This window comes from Caloenas nicobarica, chromosome 17 (assembly GCF_036013445.1).
Source record: "Caloenas nicobarica isolate bCalNic1 chromosome 17, bCalNic1.hap1, whole genome shotgun sequence".
In the NCBI taxonomy this organism is placed as follows: Eukaryota; Metazoa; Chordata; class Aves; order Columbiformes; family Columbidae; genus Caloenas; species Caloenas nicobarica.
This window is the reverse complement of record NC_088261.1, coordinates 9,486,764-9,504,072: the sequence shown is the minus strand read 5'-3', so window position 1 is coordinate 9,504,072 and position 17,309 is coordinate 9,486,764. Positions and strand designations below refer to the sequence as shown.

The window sequence follows — 17,309 nt, the reverse complement described above, 5'->3', positions numbered from 1 at the left end:
GATTAGAACTAAAATAACCTACTTGATTTTTGCATTGATTAGCAAGAGTAATTTGCCCTCCAAACACCACTGTGCTGTTGTGTTTGGCTTAATATAGCCTGAAATGCTTCAGGACACGACACTTGCTTGGAGCCGTGTACATGTACAGATCCCGGTGCGGGGCTGTGGCACCGATCAGGAGGGGATAAAACACAAGAAAGCCCATAAAAACAAAGATTATTCCAGGCAACTGCTGTATTACAGCAAACTCTTTTTTTCTACAGGATCTTTCAAAAACAAATGACTCAGAGAACTAATGATTAGCCCGAAGCACTGAAAATACTCCTGAAATGATATTACTTTGTCATGACTCATCAGAATCTATTTTTGTAGCTTTTTTGGTTTTTTGCAAGGGGCTGGAGCCCCCTAAGCATCTCCTGCACCAGGGCATGAGCCTGCTCAGGTAAAGTAAGAAAAAATGCTAATGCTAAAAAAACCCCCCACCTCTCAGTGCGTGAAGGAGGTTTGGGCAGCAGTTTACCAGCCTAAAGCCTTATTTACCCTAAGACACCAGTTGCTTTTGCAGGTAGCTGCAGGCAGCCCTGAGATTGCACAGCACTGCGGGTGCTCATTTTATTTTTTTATTAAATTGGATTAAACTCTCATGACAACGCTCTGCATGAAGGCTGCATCCCAGATTAGCAATCCCACCCTGAATTCTGACGTGAATGCTCTTGACCAGAAGAGTCAAAAATGGGTTACACTATGCTAAAAAAGAAGATACTTTTCTTGATCTCAGTTTATGTAGGCAAGCTGCTTTCCTTTAAACATCCATTATAAAAGGTTATAACTGTGATGGGGTGATGATACCTCTAATTTCACTGGTTTTTCTTGCACGCATGGGACACTGAGTGTCTTGGGGACGCCTGCTGACCTTCCTAAACGGGTGTATGGAGGCGAAGGGTGGGCGTAAGGGTCAGCGCGGTTGTAGGGTGAACAAAAAAGAGCGCTACAGCTTATAGACAATGCTAAGCTCTGCTTTATTTTCATCAGTTTGATCAGTACAAAAGCAGACAGCGTATGTTTCACTTTTTATTCTTTTTAATTAACACTTTACAAAGTACAAAATATACTGTCGTTTATTTTGTAACATTAGGATTTTTTTTCTTTTTTTTTCTGTGTGTGGTTTGTTGTTTGTTTGTGGGGTTTTTTTGGTGGGTTTTTGTTGTTGTTGTTTGTTTTGTGTTTTTTTTTTCATACAGTACATAAATCTCAGCTTTTCAGCATAAAACCAGCAAAGAAAAGAAGTGTGTGCACTCGCTGGGAAAGCAAAGCATCCACTTCTCAGCTCCACACTTTGTGCCCAGAGCACGATCCTCATCTGCTGCCCCCTGGTGTGATGTCCCCCCCACCACGCAGAGGCCACCACGAAGGCCACTGATTCTCCGGCACAAAGGCCACCAACTCTATCCGTCTCTTGTGCCCCCAAACTCGCATGAGCTGCTGCCCCTGGGAGCGCAGCCCCTTCCCATGGGTGCAGCACAGACCCCTGCGCAGGGTAGACCCCTCCACTCACTTTGCATTAGTCTGGTAACTAAAGGAAAAAAAAAAAAAAAAAGAAAAAAAGAGCATTTTTTTGATCCCCCAAAGGTTTCTCAGAGGTGAGCAGAGGCTGCAGGAGGGATGCCCAGGGCTGCAGGAGGGATGCCCAGGGCTGCCAGTGTCCTCAGCCAGTTTGGTGGGTGTCTGAGGCCAGAAGTGTTATTTCACTTATGGAGAAAATGACGCAATAACAGTTTTTAGAAGGTTTGTGTTGCCAATGTGGCCCTGGGGAGCAGACCCTGGTCTGAGCTGGGTAGAGGCTGCACTGGGAGCCTCTTGGCTGCCCGCTAGAAATTTGGGTCAATGCTGCAGCTGTCCTGGGCACCTGGGGACAACTTGGTTTCCTTCTTAAGTCAAAAAAAAGGGGAGAAAGAAAGAACTGCTTTGTCTTGTTCAAGCCACTTGAGACACTAATAGAGTGGCGATGCGCTTCAGCCGTGGCAGGGCTGACCCAAACTCATCCAGCTCTGAACGCGCCCAACGTGGGGGAGTTACAGCATGAACCTGCACCGGGACCCTGCTGGGCAACAGATAAACCAAACTAAAAATGTGTCCCTAAGCACTGATGAGGAGGATGAGGCTCCCTCCATGCAACGCTCCCTCCAAATTAACCCTCCCGGTGCCTCACAGTGCCCAAGGAGCAGGAGATGACCAAGATGAGCCAAATCCCAGCACCATCAGGACCTGCTGGCACGGATCAGTGGTGGGAGCACTGAGTGTGTTCACCAAACTGAGATCATCACAGTCCCTAATCTTAGTGGAAAATAAAAAAGGGGAGAGTGGGGAGTTAATGGCGAGGGAGGGAGACGGGCTCTTCCAAAGGCTGAATCGGAGCATCCAAAGCTGGATCCCGCCAGGAGTCACTGCCCGGCAGCCTCCTGCTCCCCTGCCTGTCCCACTCGTGTCGGCAGGATGAGTGTCCCCGAGTGTCCCCTTCGCTGTCACCGCCACCCCCAGCTGCTCCAGAGGCAGCGTGGGCGCGGAGGAGGATGCGCTGGGAGAAAACACGGCTGCCACAGCGCGAAAACAAAGGGCCCACGCCTCGACTTGGTGTCTCGTGAACCCCAAATCCGAGCCTGCAGCCCACACACGGGAGGGACAGCGGGAGAAGTGCCAGGGCCACGCTGGCTGTGACACTGAGCACAGCCCTGGGCAGGCAAGTGCCACCTCCCTCTGCATCGCCAGGCTCTGATCTGGGCACTGGCAGCACCGAAATGCAGATCTCACACCCCTGTGGGCAACGGCCACCGAATTAGCATGAGTATTTTTAGCAGCAGCAGCAGCGGCGAGGTTTTTGGGTGAGAGGCGAGCGCAGGTCTGGGTCCCAGCTCCAGTACAACCAGAACACAGGGAAAGGACCATCCCCGTGCCCTGGGAGCTGCAGCTCCTGTGCTCCCCACTCCCCCCATGCTACCAGAGCAGTTCACAAATGCAAATAAAAGCCTGGAGGAAGGAAGAACAGCGTCGTGGCTTGGGCACCGTGGGGCTGCAAGAGGGGACCCTGGCGGGCAGCGTCGGGGTGGGGAGAGTGAGGGCACGATTCCTTTTTTAATCCTGTGATGAAACTAAAATAAGGCTGAGGTCATTGAGCCAAAGCTGATGGCGTCTCTTCCTAGCCTTCAAAGGACAAACAGGGAGTTTCTACTGCAGGGCCGTCCTTTTCGTACGCTCAGCCCCCCGACACGGGCACCGTCCCACGCGGGGCCGGAGCCGGGCTGGCCTGAGCCACCCGCACGCCGCCAGGAAAACATGGAGCTTTGCTCCCAGAGAGGAGACGTTCAAAACCCAGTGAATTCTTCAAGAACAAGTCTAGTTAAACTGGCTGGCTACACATACCGCTGCAGATGAACCGTGGGGCCAGATGGGAGAGCCCTGACACGCCGGGCCTTGCAGGGAGCCGTGGTGGGAAGGGTCCGAATGGTCCCTGCACCCCGAACAGCCCAGTCCTGCCCAGAGACAACGCTGCCGGAGGAAGGGTTGCGGTTCCTGCAGTTGTAGCAGCAGAGACAGCTCTTTAGGTAATTTCAGTGATCTCAAAAATTCAAAAAAAATCACAAGGCTGACCTTAAAAATAACTACAAAACCAACTACACCAAAAGGCTGTGGGTTTTTTCTCCTTTGCCCCACGTACACAACCTCCCACCTCTTCCTTCAGCGTCCTGCATGGCAAACTTTCTTCTGCTCTTCCCACTGACCACAAACCCAAACCGGAGCCTGCTGATTTTCTTCAGCAAAAGCGAAATTCCCTTCCAGCCGATGGGACGGACTCTGTGCGGGCAGCGGAGACACCAGGTCCGGGCGGCTCGTTTTGCTGGGGCTGGATCTCCCGTACGACCCGTTCCCCAGGGCAAAGCCCCAGCCCCAGCCCGTGGCTGCTCCAGTGCGTTTCAGCCGGCAAATGGGGCTGAACTCCCCCCTTGGGACCCGCGGGAGCATTAAATCCCCCGGTGGCCGTGCCAGCGAGCGGGCGCTGCCAGCAGCATTCCCATGAGAGCCGGGGCAGCGGGTCCTTGGAAAAACTGCATTTTTTTTCAAGTTACAAAAGAGCTGGTAGGAATCCTTTGGGAAAAAATAAAATGCTTCTTACTGTAATTGCAGAAAGCCGGTTTCAAATCCTCAGGATGCTGAGATAGCAGCAGAAAGCGGGGGGAGCAGCGTGACCCCGAACTGCAGCCAGCCTCCAACTGCATCTTGCTAAATGGGCCACGCAAGAGTCACGGACATTGCCCCAGGGAGGAAAAAAACCAGCTCTGCAAAATGAAGGATGGAAGGAGCCCTTTTATTTGGCATTCTCTTTTAGGGGTGGGAGGACACTGGTAAAACCGCTGGGTCTCCCTGGGCAGGGACCCTGATTAGCTCTGCGATGGCACAGGCAGGGGACACAGCACAGACAGGGGAGCAAAGTGCTGCTCCGCTCCCGGAGATACTGCAAAACTTCAACCCTGCCAGATTCCTGCTGGGCAACTCCATCCGTCGCTGACCCCAAAATCCACCCACACTTCATTTATGAAATTCTACAGAAAGCTAAAAAAGGGTAAAAAACCCCCAAGGGAGGCCAGGGAATTAGGCAGCTGGTGCCGCCTGGGACAGAGCCGAGCCGGGCTGGAGCCAGGGTGGGAGGTGCGGGCTGCCGTCCCCCCCATCTTGAACACTAAATTTAGGGGCTTTTGGGGGGGATGAGCTGCCCAGGGTTCGTGCTCCATCCTGGCCAAACCAGGCAGCAGCACGGATCATCTCCAAGAGGGAATTACAGAGCGGGGAGAAGCTACTACCTGTGATCTGCAGTTCCAAGGTAACATTCAGTCCTTGGCTTCAGTATACACGTTATCTTCCTGGCCTGAGGGAGAAAGGGCTGGTGCTGTCTAGAGAGATCAAGAAAGGGACATCTTGGCTAGATATGTTCCAAAGAGGTATGCTTCCCTGCACATTCACACCCTATAATTATAATATACTATGTTTGATACGTACTTCATTTATTTCCCCTGCTTCACCAGGGTCTGTGCATCGCTCCATGTTCAGCAGAGCTTCTGCAGGGGCTACTGCTCCACAGCAAGGACTTGCCGATCAGCCTCCCGTGCACGGCCCCATCCTTCTTCACCTGTGCTAACCAGAGCTGCTATTTCCACCCAGCTGTGCTTCATGAGAATTAAATAAATGAGGAGGCAGAGGGAAGGCAAATGGGGGGGTTCAAGACAACAGAATAACTCAAGATGCACAGTCAAATGTTCCCCTTCTCTCCTGGGAAGGTCTCACAACCCTCGGCGGGGATGTGCACAGAACATTTCTGTACTGGCTCAGGGCTGCCAGGACGCCCAAGGGATATTGCTGGTATCACTGCCCCTGACACACACAGCCCAGGCAGGGGACAGACACACAGACACACAGACACACAGACGCACTCATGGGGAGAAGGTATCTAAATCTGGAGGCAGCTCTGCACACCTCGACCGATGTAAACACGTCCCAGCACTTGCTATACAATGTAAATACTATTTGGCAAAGGATTACTGGGTTTTACTCTCTAGAAGGTAATAAATGTTTAATCCAATCCAACGGTTGCAGGCAGGACTGGAACAGGTAAGTGAGATGCCTTAAGCTGCTTACTGGAGATGTCCCCAACAGTCATAGTAACAGAGAGAAATGAAATCCTCATCAGAAAATGATTTCTTGGCCATCACCGAGTGCTGCTGTGAGACACCTTTGCTCGGGAGCTGGCAGTGACGCTCAGGCTTGGGCTGAACAAAGAATTTCTCCCTTGTCGTTATCAGAAAATACCAATTATCCAGTGCCAAGACAGGAACATTTCTCTCGTTGAGCACTGACTGCGCCAACACGGGACCTGGCATCTTCTGCTCAAGCCATTGATCTCTGAAGTGGGGAGTTTGAACATCCCGGTGCTCTCAAACAGTACATGTGGGTACAGGGAAAGCCGCAGGGATGCGACTGACCCCTCCGGCCACAGCACCGACACCACACGCCGCTTCAACCACAATACTTCAGAAACTCTGCCAACTGCAAAGCAAACTGACTTCAACGTCTGACACGAACCAAAACGCTGCACAAAGCGCTGCGAGGAGGCACCGATGGGCCAGATTGAAAACCAGGGACCCGAAAGAGCCGGGAGATCAGGTGCAAGGCAGCACCCCCAGCGCACCTGGGGAAGCGCAACCGAAATACCAAACCGAGGATGTTTGGGGTAAAAACCTCGTCCCACCTGGACCCTGCCAAAGAGCCCTCCTGGTCAGCAGGACACTGAGGCCGAGATGCAAAGGCCCCAGTGATGCAGTCCAAACAGCAGCTCTTTGCTTTAGTCCTCCGACACTTCCACCTATTTATAATAAAAATAACCCACCGATTTAAAGCTCCTCATAGGTCAACAAATGCGAGTTTCTCTGCGTTAGCCGTGCGTGTCTCCTGGCCACCAAACCACCACCAGCCACATGTCCCAGGGAACCACGCACCCGCCGAACAGCCGGAGACGCTGGGCAAGGCCACCAGGGACCCGGAGCAGACGCGGTGACAAGCACAGGCCACCCCAGACCGGGTGGCCGGAGGTGCTGGAAGCCCCATTGCAAACCCCATCGCGGGCACTTTGCAAACGAACTGTCGCTGCTTATGGGCTCAAGCAATTCAGGGCAGCAGCTAAAATATCTATGGAGAAAAAAGAGCAACTTTCCTCCAGTCTCTGTGCTTGGGGCACCAAGCTGAAGAGGAACAGGGTGTTTTGCAGGAAACCGCGATGCCGCGAATCGGCGATTGTGTCTCTGCCTCTCGCAGCGAGCAGAGGAGCCGCAGCTTTGCTCCAGGTCGGCTTTGCTGCTGCTCTTTGCTAAAAACGTGTAGAGAAATCCCGAGAGCGTAGCTAAGTATTCATATTGCCTACATACTTGAATTAAAAATATATGGTGAATAAATGTGTGTATACAACACTTCCTACATACCTATACACACACAGAGCGTGTGCCTGGAGTATACACACATGTACTCACGCAGTATATATTAAGCTATATTGCTCAAGTATATATGCTATGTACAGTATATAGCCGTAGGAACATAAAACACAGGTATTTATATATCTGTACAATAGAGACATACTAAGTATTTCTATGTAAACACTTTACAATTATATGAACATACGCACACACTTGCACAGTAGAAAAGAATTTGCAGCCAAAGTCTAATTGGGGCAGGGGGGAAAAAAGACAAAAATCTACATAGTAACACACAGAACATGAGAAAAGTTGAAATTTCTAAGAAAACAAAGGCCTCGGAGAAACAAGGAGGATGCGGGAGGGCTGATCTCCTTCCCTGCCCACCCCTCCTTGCAGGGCTGGAAACGCTTTTTGCATTTCGCTGTTTGGTGAATCTTTTGTGCAACGAGAGAGGAACCGAGAGGGTCCCGCAGCCTTCAGCTGATCCCGGATCAGCAGCAACCGGGTGAACCGCTGCGGAGCCGAGCGCTGGGCGATGCAGACGCCCCGAGAACAGCATCCCACCACCACCCAGCGTTAAACAGCACAATGCCAGGGATGCTCAGAGACGTTCTTACCATAAGGCATTAAAAAAAAAAAAAAAAAAAAGACAAGACCCTTCAATTTTTCCCCACCCCAAAGGCCAGGTGCTGGGAGAGCGGGAGCTGTTGAGCCTCTTTAAGAGCCGCTGTTTTGGGCTCAATAAGCACTGTGGTGGTGTAGTATTATTATTACTATTAATTTCTTTAAACAGATCTCCTAGATACCCCTTCCTGCCTTATCCAGTGAAGGTCTCACAAGCAAAACCCCTGCGCAAATTCGCTGGACTGCCCTTCCCCAGGGCTCTGGCTCAAGGTTTAACCAATTCGGGCTAAATGTGGAATATCCCCGTTCCCACCAGCAAAGCAATGCAGGGAACGCTAAAAGGAAAGTATCAAACTACCCCAAGTTGTCTGGGACAATCTTTTTGGCTCTCAGGACAAAACGAGAGAGGAAATAAAAAGGCGAAGTGGAGGGTGATGGCAGAGACAGAGAGTCCCCCCATGGCATTTTACACCCTGTGAATTTTTCAGGCTTTCTCATGCCCGGACATCAACCTGCTTTGTGAAGTTTTGAACAGCCCGAAGACATCTAGAGATTTCACAAACTGAAGGCTGACTCCCTTGGGAAAAGAAGTGAAAAATTTAAATTAAAAAATCAGCCTCTAAAATAGCCTGAGTGCAAAATTAAAAAAAAAAAAAACCAACAAATTAAAAACTATTTTTTCGCTTTCTCTTAAGGCTCAGTAAAGTTGTTGCTTGTTTCAAGTAATTCCTTACTGTACATGTCATGGTCCTTAGAAAGCAGCACTAGCACATGCAGAGGGCAATATATGTTGCTCTTTGATGTGGAAAGTGCATAAATAATCATTTCCCAATGGCAGGAGCACAGCGAAGACCCTGTCCCAGTGATACCATCCACACACTCAGGGAAAGCTCAGGCTCACCTCAGCACACCAGAAAACCTGGTTGGCACCTCAGCAGCTGCACCCGACTAATTCACTGGTATCCCTCTCCAAAAATGTGCTGCACAGTCCTACAAACATCCTGATCTGTCGTCCCGAGGAGAAACCCTTCAATAATTAAAGTGGTGAAAAGCTCCTGAGCGCCCTGCGCATCCTTCAGCTCGGATGCCCACGAAACCTCTCCGAGCGCTTTTAAACCTCGCAGCCCCTGCTCGCATCCTTAGACCAAAGCATCTTTCCAAGCAAACATCCAGAGACGCGTGCTGCCACACCTGGAATAAACATTCCCTCCAGAAATCTGGAGGGAGTATAACATATCAAGGGACAACTCTGGAAACCCGTGTAAAGGGAGCAGCAAAACATACTGTTCGGTAAAGTATTAAACATGTGCCTCAGTGTTTCTCAGCAGGGATGATTTAACTCAGGGCCAACAAAGGCAAGTAAACCCCACATGTTCCTGTGCATGCTCCGATTCCTTGTCTAGTTGCCACGCAACACCTCACCCGTCAAAAATCAGAAAGATCTGAAACTCAAAGTCTGGGTCCAGCAGCACCAGAAACCACAAACATCAAGCTCAGCCCTCCAGCACCGTGAACGGAGAACTAAACAGCGAGCCATAAGCCAGCGTGTTTGCACGTCCTACGCACCAGTATAAACCAGTCTGCATGTCCACCACACCAGCATAAATCATACCTGCGGCACGGCCTCAGGTACTTGCGTAGTGCCCCCAGATTAATGCAAAACCCTGGCTCCAACCTGCAAGATGCAGCCTCAGGAATGTCATGCTAGAGGCTGTTAAACAAGGCTGGAAAGCCCTCATCGAAAGTGTAAGAGCTGCGATTTTGTCACAGCAAAAATGAGATGGGAAGAAGACTGGAAATGTAAAATGCACTTGGGCTCCTAAGCGTCAAAGCAGAGTCCTGTGCAGACGGGTTCTCCTTTCCGGCGCCCTGGCTGCAGCCCCGGCGCGGTGCGGGCTGCGGGTACCTGCGGCTGGGGGACACCGGCGCCCGTCCCCGCTGTCCCCACGGGGCTGGGAGCGGCTGTGGGTGCGACTGGGAGGCAGGTGCCACCACGGGCCTCGACGCCTGGGTCCTGCTGGTCCGCGGCTTTGGCTCAAGCCAGGAGCAAACCCACTCCCGCTGCCCCACGGGAGGACCCCCCATCACCTGCCCACGGCAGGACCGGAGGGAAACGCCTCAAGTTTTACACATTGTCAGCACGGTTCTGCTTCCTAAGGGAAAAAATCCCAGGAGGCAAGTCCACAACCAGCAGCGATTTCCATCCTGGTGACGAAGGAGCTGATGAAAATCTGCAGGAGGGTCCCAGCACAGCTTGGGCACCTTCTTGGCCCTGGTGGGGACAAGCTGCTGAGGCTCTTGGCCAAGGTGGCCTGGGATGTGCAGGAGCAGCTGCCCAGGGACTTTGGGAAATACCCCTGTGCATGTGAACAACATGGATGGGAAATAAGCCCGTGGGGACCGGAGAAGAGACACGTCCCCTCTCTTGCTGGCCCTGGGGGACAAGGGCTTGGGGATGGCTCTGCTGGTGGGGCCAGGGGGAAAAAAGCTGCCCTGGAGCAGGGGACATGCTGGGAGGACACTGGGGATGGTGGGAGGGTGACTGGGAAAACTGAGCTAAAATGGCCAAGTTTCAATGCAGACAGAAGTCTTGGTGGCACCAGAGCAATAACCTGCCCAAGCCTTCTCTGAACAGCCGGGCTTTGATTGCAGGGAGAAAGGGAAAAAGGCGAAAATTCAAACAATCGGATATTTTCCCCTTTTCCAACACCAAACAGTTATGCCAGAGGAACCAGAACCCAATTCCCATTCTATCTCAGCACACACAATGACGGACAGTCCTCAGAAAGTCTGATGCGAGGAGACAAGCCAGCACCATGCCACGTCTTTTCTGTTTAATTCCACATTTCATTTTGTTTTGTTTTCAGGGCTCTCTCTGAGCAAGCGGCCCGTCCGTCCCAGCCTGTGTGTGCGGCCGGCCCCGCGCTTCGGGGGGACGCCGGTGCCCCCGGGCAGCTCCTTCCACACTGAGAGCACGGGCAGGTTACGCTTCCCCTTGGAGCTGAACGTCAGGAAACTCCCTCTCCTCCTGCCCCTCATTCATAAATTTAATAAAATAACAATAATTATTATTATTATAATTAAAACAAAGGCTTATTGGAGCTGTTTCTGCTCAACTTTCCACAGTCTCTTTTCATGTCACTCTCTGGAATCAGATTTTTCAAGAAATACTGTGAGAAAAAAAGAATAATAATAATAATAATTATAATAATAATAATAATTATAATAATAAAAAGCATCTGGAACCAGCTCAGAAGATTTCTAATGCTTTTCAGCTTGACTGACTTGGAGTGCATTGACCACACCGTTTATATTTTCTTCAGGTACCTGCAGGAAAACAAAAAAAGAAAAGGTCATGCTCTAGCAAGAGCCAGGGAGGGGTGACAAGGAAAGGAGAGGCAGGAGATGAAGCTACAACAGCCCCAAGGAGCCGGGTGCTTTGTTGCTGGACACCTGAACTCTGCTGAGAAAGGACTTGGCCTACAAGAGGCACCCTCTGGTTCAACATCTGGCCGGTTTGGTGTCTGTGTGGTGGGGGCTGCTGGGGAGGCAACAGCTTTGGGGTTCTCCTTTCCTGCTCCTCTTCCTCTCCCCCTCCTTTTTTTTTCGCTAAAGCGTTTGTACGGCAGGAGCTCGCTCACAAAAAGGGCCTGTGCTGATAGACGTATCTAGCTGCCTGAGGGCTCTCCAGGGCATCCTAAAGGTTTGGGACCCATAAGTGTGCGTGGGGAGACCATGTTGGGTGACGGGGGGGACGTCCATCGAAAGAAGAAGAGAACTGCCAATCTGCTTGTGGTGGGGAGTCCCGGATGGTGTGGTGAGGCACCTGAGCTCTCTTATCCAGTCTTGGGAGGAGACTTAACCACATACAAAATCATTAGCGGGTGTCTTTTCCTACTGCAAGAAAAAACCCTTATAGCAGAAGATGCAAAAGATCTCAAGAGTGACTGTCGTCGGTAGAAAAGAGTATCACAAGTTAAAGTTACGTCAGACAGAAAAGAGGTGTCTGACCGTTCCATAAACCCAAATCCGACAGTCGGGGGACAGCTGACAGCTGGTGGAAAGGGGACTGAGGGAAAAATAAGTTATATCTGTGAGCTGCTGCAAGAAGCCAAAATGATTCATGTTAAGTAAGTTGAAGAAGGGGCTGTGAGGTATCTGAGTCCTTGGCCAGGAGCACAATACCTGGATTCACTGGATACCCTCCAGGGCTCAGACAGTGGAAATACAACTGAAGTGTGATCTTCTGCAAGGCTTTTAACAAAACTGAGGAAAAAAACCCATGAGAAATAACAAGAAAAACGTTCAGTTTTCCAATGGGAAGATGGAATAGGAGCAGCTAACTCTGATGATGTGTGAACAGAAGTCAGCTGGGGAAGGAAGAAAAGAATCTTAAAACAACCACACAGCAAATTCTTCTGGGTTAGGAAGAAAACCCCAGCAAACCTCCACCGCAGGAAATAGACCTTTGAGACAGGACTCTCCAATGCCTCTCGTCCATCATTTTTCCCGGTATGTTGAACATTGCAGTGGGAGAAGCTGTATGACTCTTTGTTTCTCCAGAAGATAATGAGAAAGGACATAGGAATCAATTTTGCAAACCCCATTTTCTTAGGCGGCCTCAGCAGATGATCGGCGGGTCTGTCCATTCGCTCCATCAGTGCAGAACAGGAGCAGGAGGTTCTGAACCGGTTCTGGCCCGTGGCACCCGCACGGACCCACCTCCTCACCGAAACACAACGGGCTGAACCTTCATTCACTGCAGACGCTCGACTCCCTTAACATCAAGGGACGTGTGTCTCAACCACACCACAAATGTTTGGGGCGGATTTTCTCCAGGGCAGATGTGCAGTTTTGATTTGTAGGACACATCCTAGCTTGCCACCAGCGGAGAAGTGTCCCTTAGAAAAGATCTCCATCCCAGGGCAGCTGGGGCAACGTGTTCAGATCAAAACATCTACTGGGAAGGGAAAAGTAAAGCTCCAAACTACTTCCCAGACACAGCTTCAGCCTCATGAGATGCGAAATGCTGGTGAAGACGAGCAAGACACCTCCAAGCACAGGACAGGGGGAGCAGAGCACCTGGCAAAGGGAACAGGGACTCTTCTGCCTTGTTCTCTCTAGAGGGAGCTGGAAACCGCAGCTCTGTCCAGCCCGACCTTGTGTCACCCAGGGGACACAGCAGAGACCCAGCGTTGTCTCCAGAAGAGATTTCTTCTCAAGCACAAATCCTGATTTTCAGGGCAAACTTCTACGGCTACGGCATTGCGGGAAGACCTGAGTGTTAATACCCAGGTCAAATAAAAACTCAAGCAACAAAAACCACCTTAAAATACACGGGAGAGAAAAAAAGATCAGGTGAAAAAGGACAACCAGGTTTTATAAAGCGCTCTAAGTTGTTGACAACAAGTACTGAAGAACTGTAAATAATGAAAGGAAGGATGTGGACAAAGGATTCAAGATGCACTTCGACCTTGGTAAGTGTCACTAGAAGTCAAGGTAGCAAAATTAAGGAAAACATGTAAAAATCTAGAGGTCTAGGCCAGTAAAACTGACTTCGAGCCAGCAAGCGCCCAGTCCAGGCACCGCTCCCGGAGCGAAGTCAAGCAGAGGAGGGCTTGAAATGCACCCGCATCCAACACATTCTGGTGGAAGGGTTTGACTGGTAAAATAGCACTGTCCAGACGAAAAGGTTTTTAAAACCGTAAGAAAAAAACCCAGTGAGCAGCGAGGAAAATGCTGAAATATGCACAGCCCAAATCCTGCCCTGGCAGCTGCTCGGCGGGATCTGCCGGGCTCAGATGAGGCAGGATGAGACACTTGGCAAAGGCGGAGCTGCCTGCAGAGTCATCGCAATTGTACGGCACAAGTTTTAAGTGAAACATCTATTTTAAGCGACAGGGCTGAGCTCTCCAGATATTGCTTGACAACTAGAAGCACTCTGCGCAGGAAGCATGCACCTGAGGCCACAACAGCAGGTAGGAATGTGAGGCAAAGCTAACAGTATTGATTTTAAAATGGTGTTTGATTAGCTTATCTTATCAGCACAGTTAATATTCAAGAAAGTAAGACAAACTTATATAACACTTTGACCTCTGCTATCTGGAATAATATTTACTTTTACTCTTTACACACATGACCTATAGGCTGCAAATGGTTCACACCAACTGTGAAAAATCAAAGTAATTAGCTGAAGCAAAAACCCGCCTTGAACACATTGGAGCTTCTACAGGTCAAATGTAGGGCCTGAGGAGTGAATTTACAGTGGTGAAAGGAGAAGTATAAAGCAATAGAGGGCACATTTGAGAAAAAAAAACAACAAAAAGACGAAAGCAGCTGAGTTTTGGTAGTGCCCGGGCTGCTGACTCCCACCCTCAGTGCTTGGGGAACAAGGTTCCAAGTCAAACGCCATCCTGTTCGTGGCTACAGACACAGCAATTCTCCCTTTTCAGGGAAATTCCTGATTTTTGAGCGTGTCCTATACAGCCAAAGGAAGAGCAGAGGTAGGCCTAGAAGGCAAAATATCCAGCAGTATAAAAGAGAAGAGAACCCTGCGCGCACGGCAAGACCCTCGTGCTGGTGACGGGCACTCAATGAGAACAAACACACAACATCCTTCCCTGCTTCAAAATCACCTTCCCTCGCTGTCCTGCCAATTATTGCTATTTTATCAAAGCCTACACCATGAGGACGATGCAGGGGCAGCAGAACCCACGGATGGGTCCCAAAACCCAAAGGTTAGCGCCGTGCAGGTACCAGGAGATGAAGGCAGGGGTCTGCTATTGGGAGACTCTCCAAAAGGTTCCCCCCAACACAGGCACCCTCCTGAGAGGCTGGAGCCTCCAACGACGTTTGCAGGAAAACGGGCAGCGTTTGTGGCTGTTTCTAATAAAAGATAATGATGCAGTGGATGAGGCTGCTCAGGGAGGTCGTGAAGTCTCCATTGCTGCAGGTCTTTAAGGACAGAGACCTGCCCTTTGCAAGAATAAGACTCCAAAACGTGGCTTTGCCTTGGGGTTGGGCTGGGCAGGAGGCTGCAGAGAGTGTCTGCTGGGCTGTGTCAGAGCAAAGGCACTCCAACAAGCTCTCCAGATGGGGAATGATGTTCTCATCATGAGTTTTCTCCCAGGGAAAAGATCACCCTTGTTCCAAAGAAGGTGTCTTGATACTCACCAACGCGTGATCAAACTTAAAAGTACTGATGTAGTAGGCTGGGATGTCGGCTGCAGCCAAAGGCTCAGAAATCTGAGCAACAATTCCACATTCATCTGTGGGAGAGAGAAAAAAATCAATCGTTGTCTGAATGACACCTGTCAATCTCACAGAACTCCTGGGTCTCGCCACCTCTGTGCCTATACAGCGAGGAGTTTGTCTTCACCAACTCCAATCAGAACGGATCTCTGTAGTAAAATGTGTTCTGTCTCACAGAATCAGGGTCTTTGGGCCACCGTGATATATTGCGCATTTGGTTTTATTGCCTTCTTTTTGTTATAGAGAAACATAAATCCCCCCAAGGCACAAAACATTAGAACTGGAACGATCTCCAGAGGTCCAAAGAAAGGCAATTAATGATGTTCAGGAAGGAAGCACCAACACCAGTCTCATCTGCCCTCAACCTCCATTTTTCTCCTTAGTTGTTGCTCTTGAACACTTTGCCCGGCATCTCTGAGAGGAGATGCTGACCCGCTGGTTGGCCTGGACAGGTGGTTCCTGGACCACAGACCCCACAGCCCCTGAGACAGGACTTCACGCCAGTTTAAATGGTTCATCTGTCCTGTTCATGGCAGATCAATGGTACATTGTTTCCAGATAAAATCTTAGTTTCACTGATCCAAAGCGAACATTTCAACTTAATACGATATTACATATAATACATAAACATCAAATATTTAGGAGACTAGTAGGCATCCTGATATCCCATCAATGACATACACCATGCCGCTTCTACACAAAGAGAAGGTGCATGAAAGTTTCCCTCTTGCTACTTTTGGTTGTCTGGTGTAGAAGTTGAAATTAAATATAAAAATTGGCCAAACATTTTTCAGACGTGTCCTTGAATCCCATGTTTTGTAACCGTTTCAGAGACCATGGGAAGGAGTCCCAGTATTTTCTGAAGATCAGGCCTTTGTTGCAGTATTCAGATCGGTATCCTTAAAATCACAGGGGACACAAAAATAACAAGAACACCTCTGCAGACGTGAAGCATTTGCTCTGTGCTATGTAGGTCCAATATTCTTTCGAGTAGAGAAAATGTTTGCAGTGCTGGATGTGAAACAGGTCTATGAACGGGACTCCCACTTGGGCTGCTATAAATCTGTCCTAAATCTACTAAAACCACAGCGTTGCCCAAGGACTGCACCGGAGTACAACAGTGCTTTCTGACCACCCATTTCAATCATCTACAATGCATTCCCATGCCATCTTTTTCTCCATGTCTTTTTAAAGAGAGACCCAGCCGCAGCTACCCCCAAAGTTCAGCAGATGAATGCCAGGATGGAGCTCTCAGGTCACGTAGCGCTTTTAAAAGTATACTTAGAAGCCTGACTTATTAGGTAGGAGTAAGACGACTCCTCTCGGAAAATCTCAGCTTGCGAAGTCCTGTTAAGCTGCTGGCTCTTAAAAAGCTTCAGCCTCCGATGGATTTTTCCATCATCCTTGAAGGCCCTGAGGCACCTGGCTACCTGTGCACCAACTGATCCCCAAAATGTTTACCTACCGAAGCCAAGAGGCTGCCCACCGATCCGCACCATCTTCCAGAGTTCACCAGATGCACTTGTAAACAACAAATTATTAGGAAATCTGTAAAAAAAAAAAAAAGGAACACCAAACGTGGCAATTAAAGCAGAGCAGTGTGTCAGATTCTGCCTGCGGGGAGGCTGCTGCTCCTGTATCCCTGCGCTGCGTGAAGCCAACAATAGCAGCAGCAGCAGCTCGGTGAAACTGAGAAAACTCAGATCAAACAGGACAGATGCACCTGCCTGGCCCTCCAGATGTCTGATGGTAAATCAGCATCTGATGCTGGAAGCGCGCACAGAAAAAGGTTTCTAAAAACTAGGCCGTGCCTCAGCTTTACAAACCTCAAGACCATTAATCTGAAGGTGTGATTTGAGCTGCATTTCTAAACATCTAGGGACAGAATACGTTTCCATACCTACTCTCCTAGGCATGTGAGCAGTGACCACTGTTTTTGTGTCCCTGCATCATCAGTGCTTTTTTTCTTACCGTCCCCGGAATCCCTGCAGACATCCGTGTTTCTTAGCGGGGGAAAGAAGACCAGTGACCGAGGGACTTGCCCAAGGTCAAGCAGGCAGGCAAGGAACTGGCCACCAGGACTGCCCAAGCACCCAGCGCCGCTCCAATCCTCCAGCCTCCCTCGAAGGCAGACAGGTCTTACTCCAATTAAGGTCGAAGCAACTTTCAAGAGGGCAATTAACAGTTTGCAATCAAAACCAAACGCTGTACTGTGTCTCAAAACTAAATCTACGCACTGTATCCCAGCGCAGCACCCTGTCTGGCCTCCAGACCTCAGAGAGCTCTGTGATGCGAAGCTGCCGAGCACACACACAAACAGGCTGATATTTGCTCCCCGGCTGACTTTCTCCATGCCAGACAAACGAGCCACGGGCTCCCACTGCACAGGGATGACTCAGAACATTATCATCACAACCAGAC

General features: G+C 49.9%; 1 protein-coding gene across 2 annotated transcripts in view; it reads right to left on the bottom strand.

Moving 5' to 3' along the window:
• Positions 1–10,312: 10,312 nt before the first annotated feature.
• The window catches only part of CASTOR2 (cytosolic arginine sensor for mTORC1 subunit 2), a 117,228-nt gene continuing 110,231 nt past the window's right edge, over positions 10,313–17,309 (bottom strand). For both annotated transcript variants that reach the window (XM_065646981.1, XM_065646982.1), the window contains exons 7-9: positions 16,354–16,436; positions 14,811–14,905; positions 10,313–10,964 (exon numbers count right to left, since the gene is read on the bottom strand). In XM_065646981.1, the coding sequence (XP_065503053.1) occupies positions 10,899–10,964; positions 14,811–14,905; positions 16,354–16,436 (244 nt within the window). In that variant the 3' untranslated portion in view covers positions 10,313–10,898. The remainder of the gene's footprint in view (positions 10,965–14,810; positions 14,906–16,353; positions 16,437–17,309) is intronic.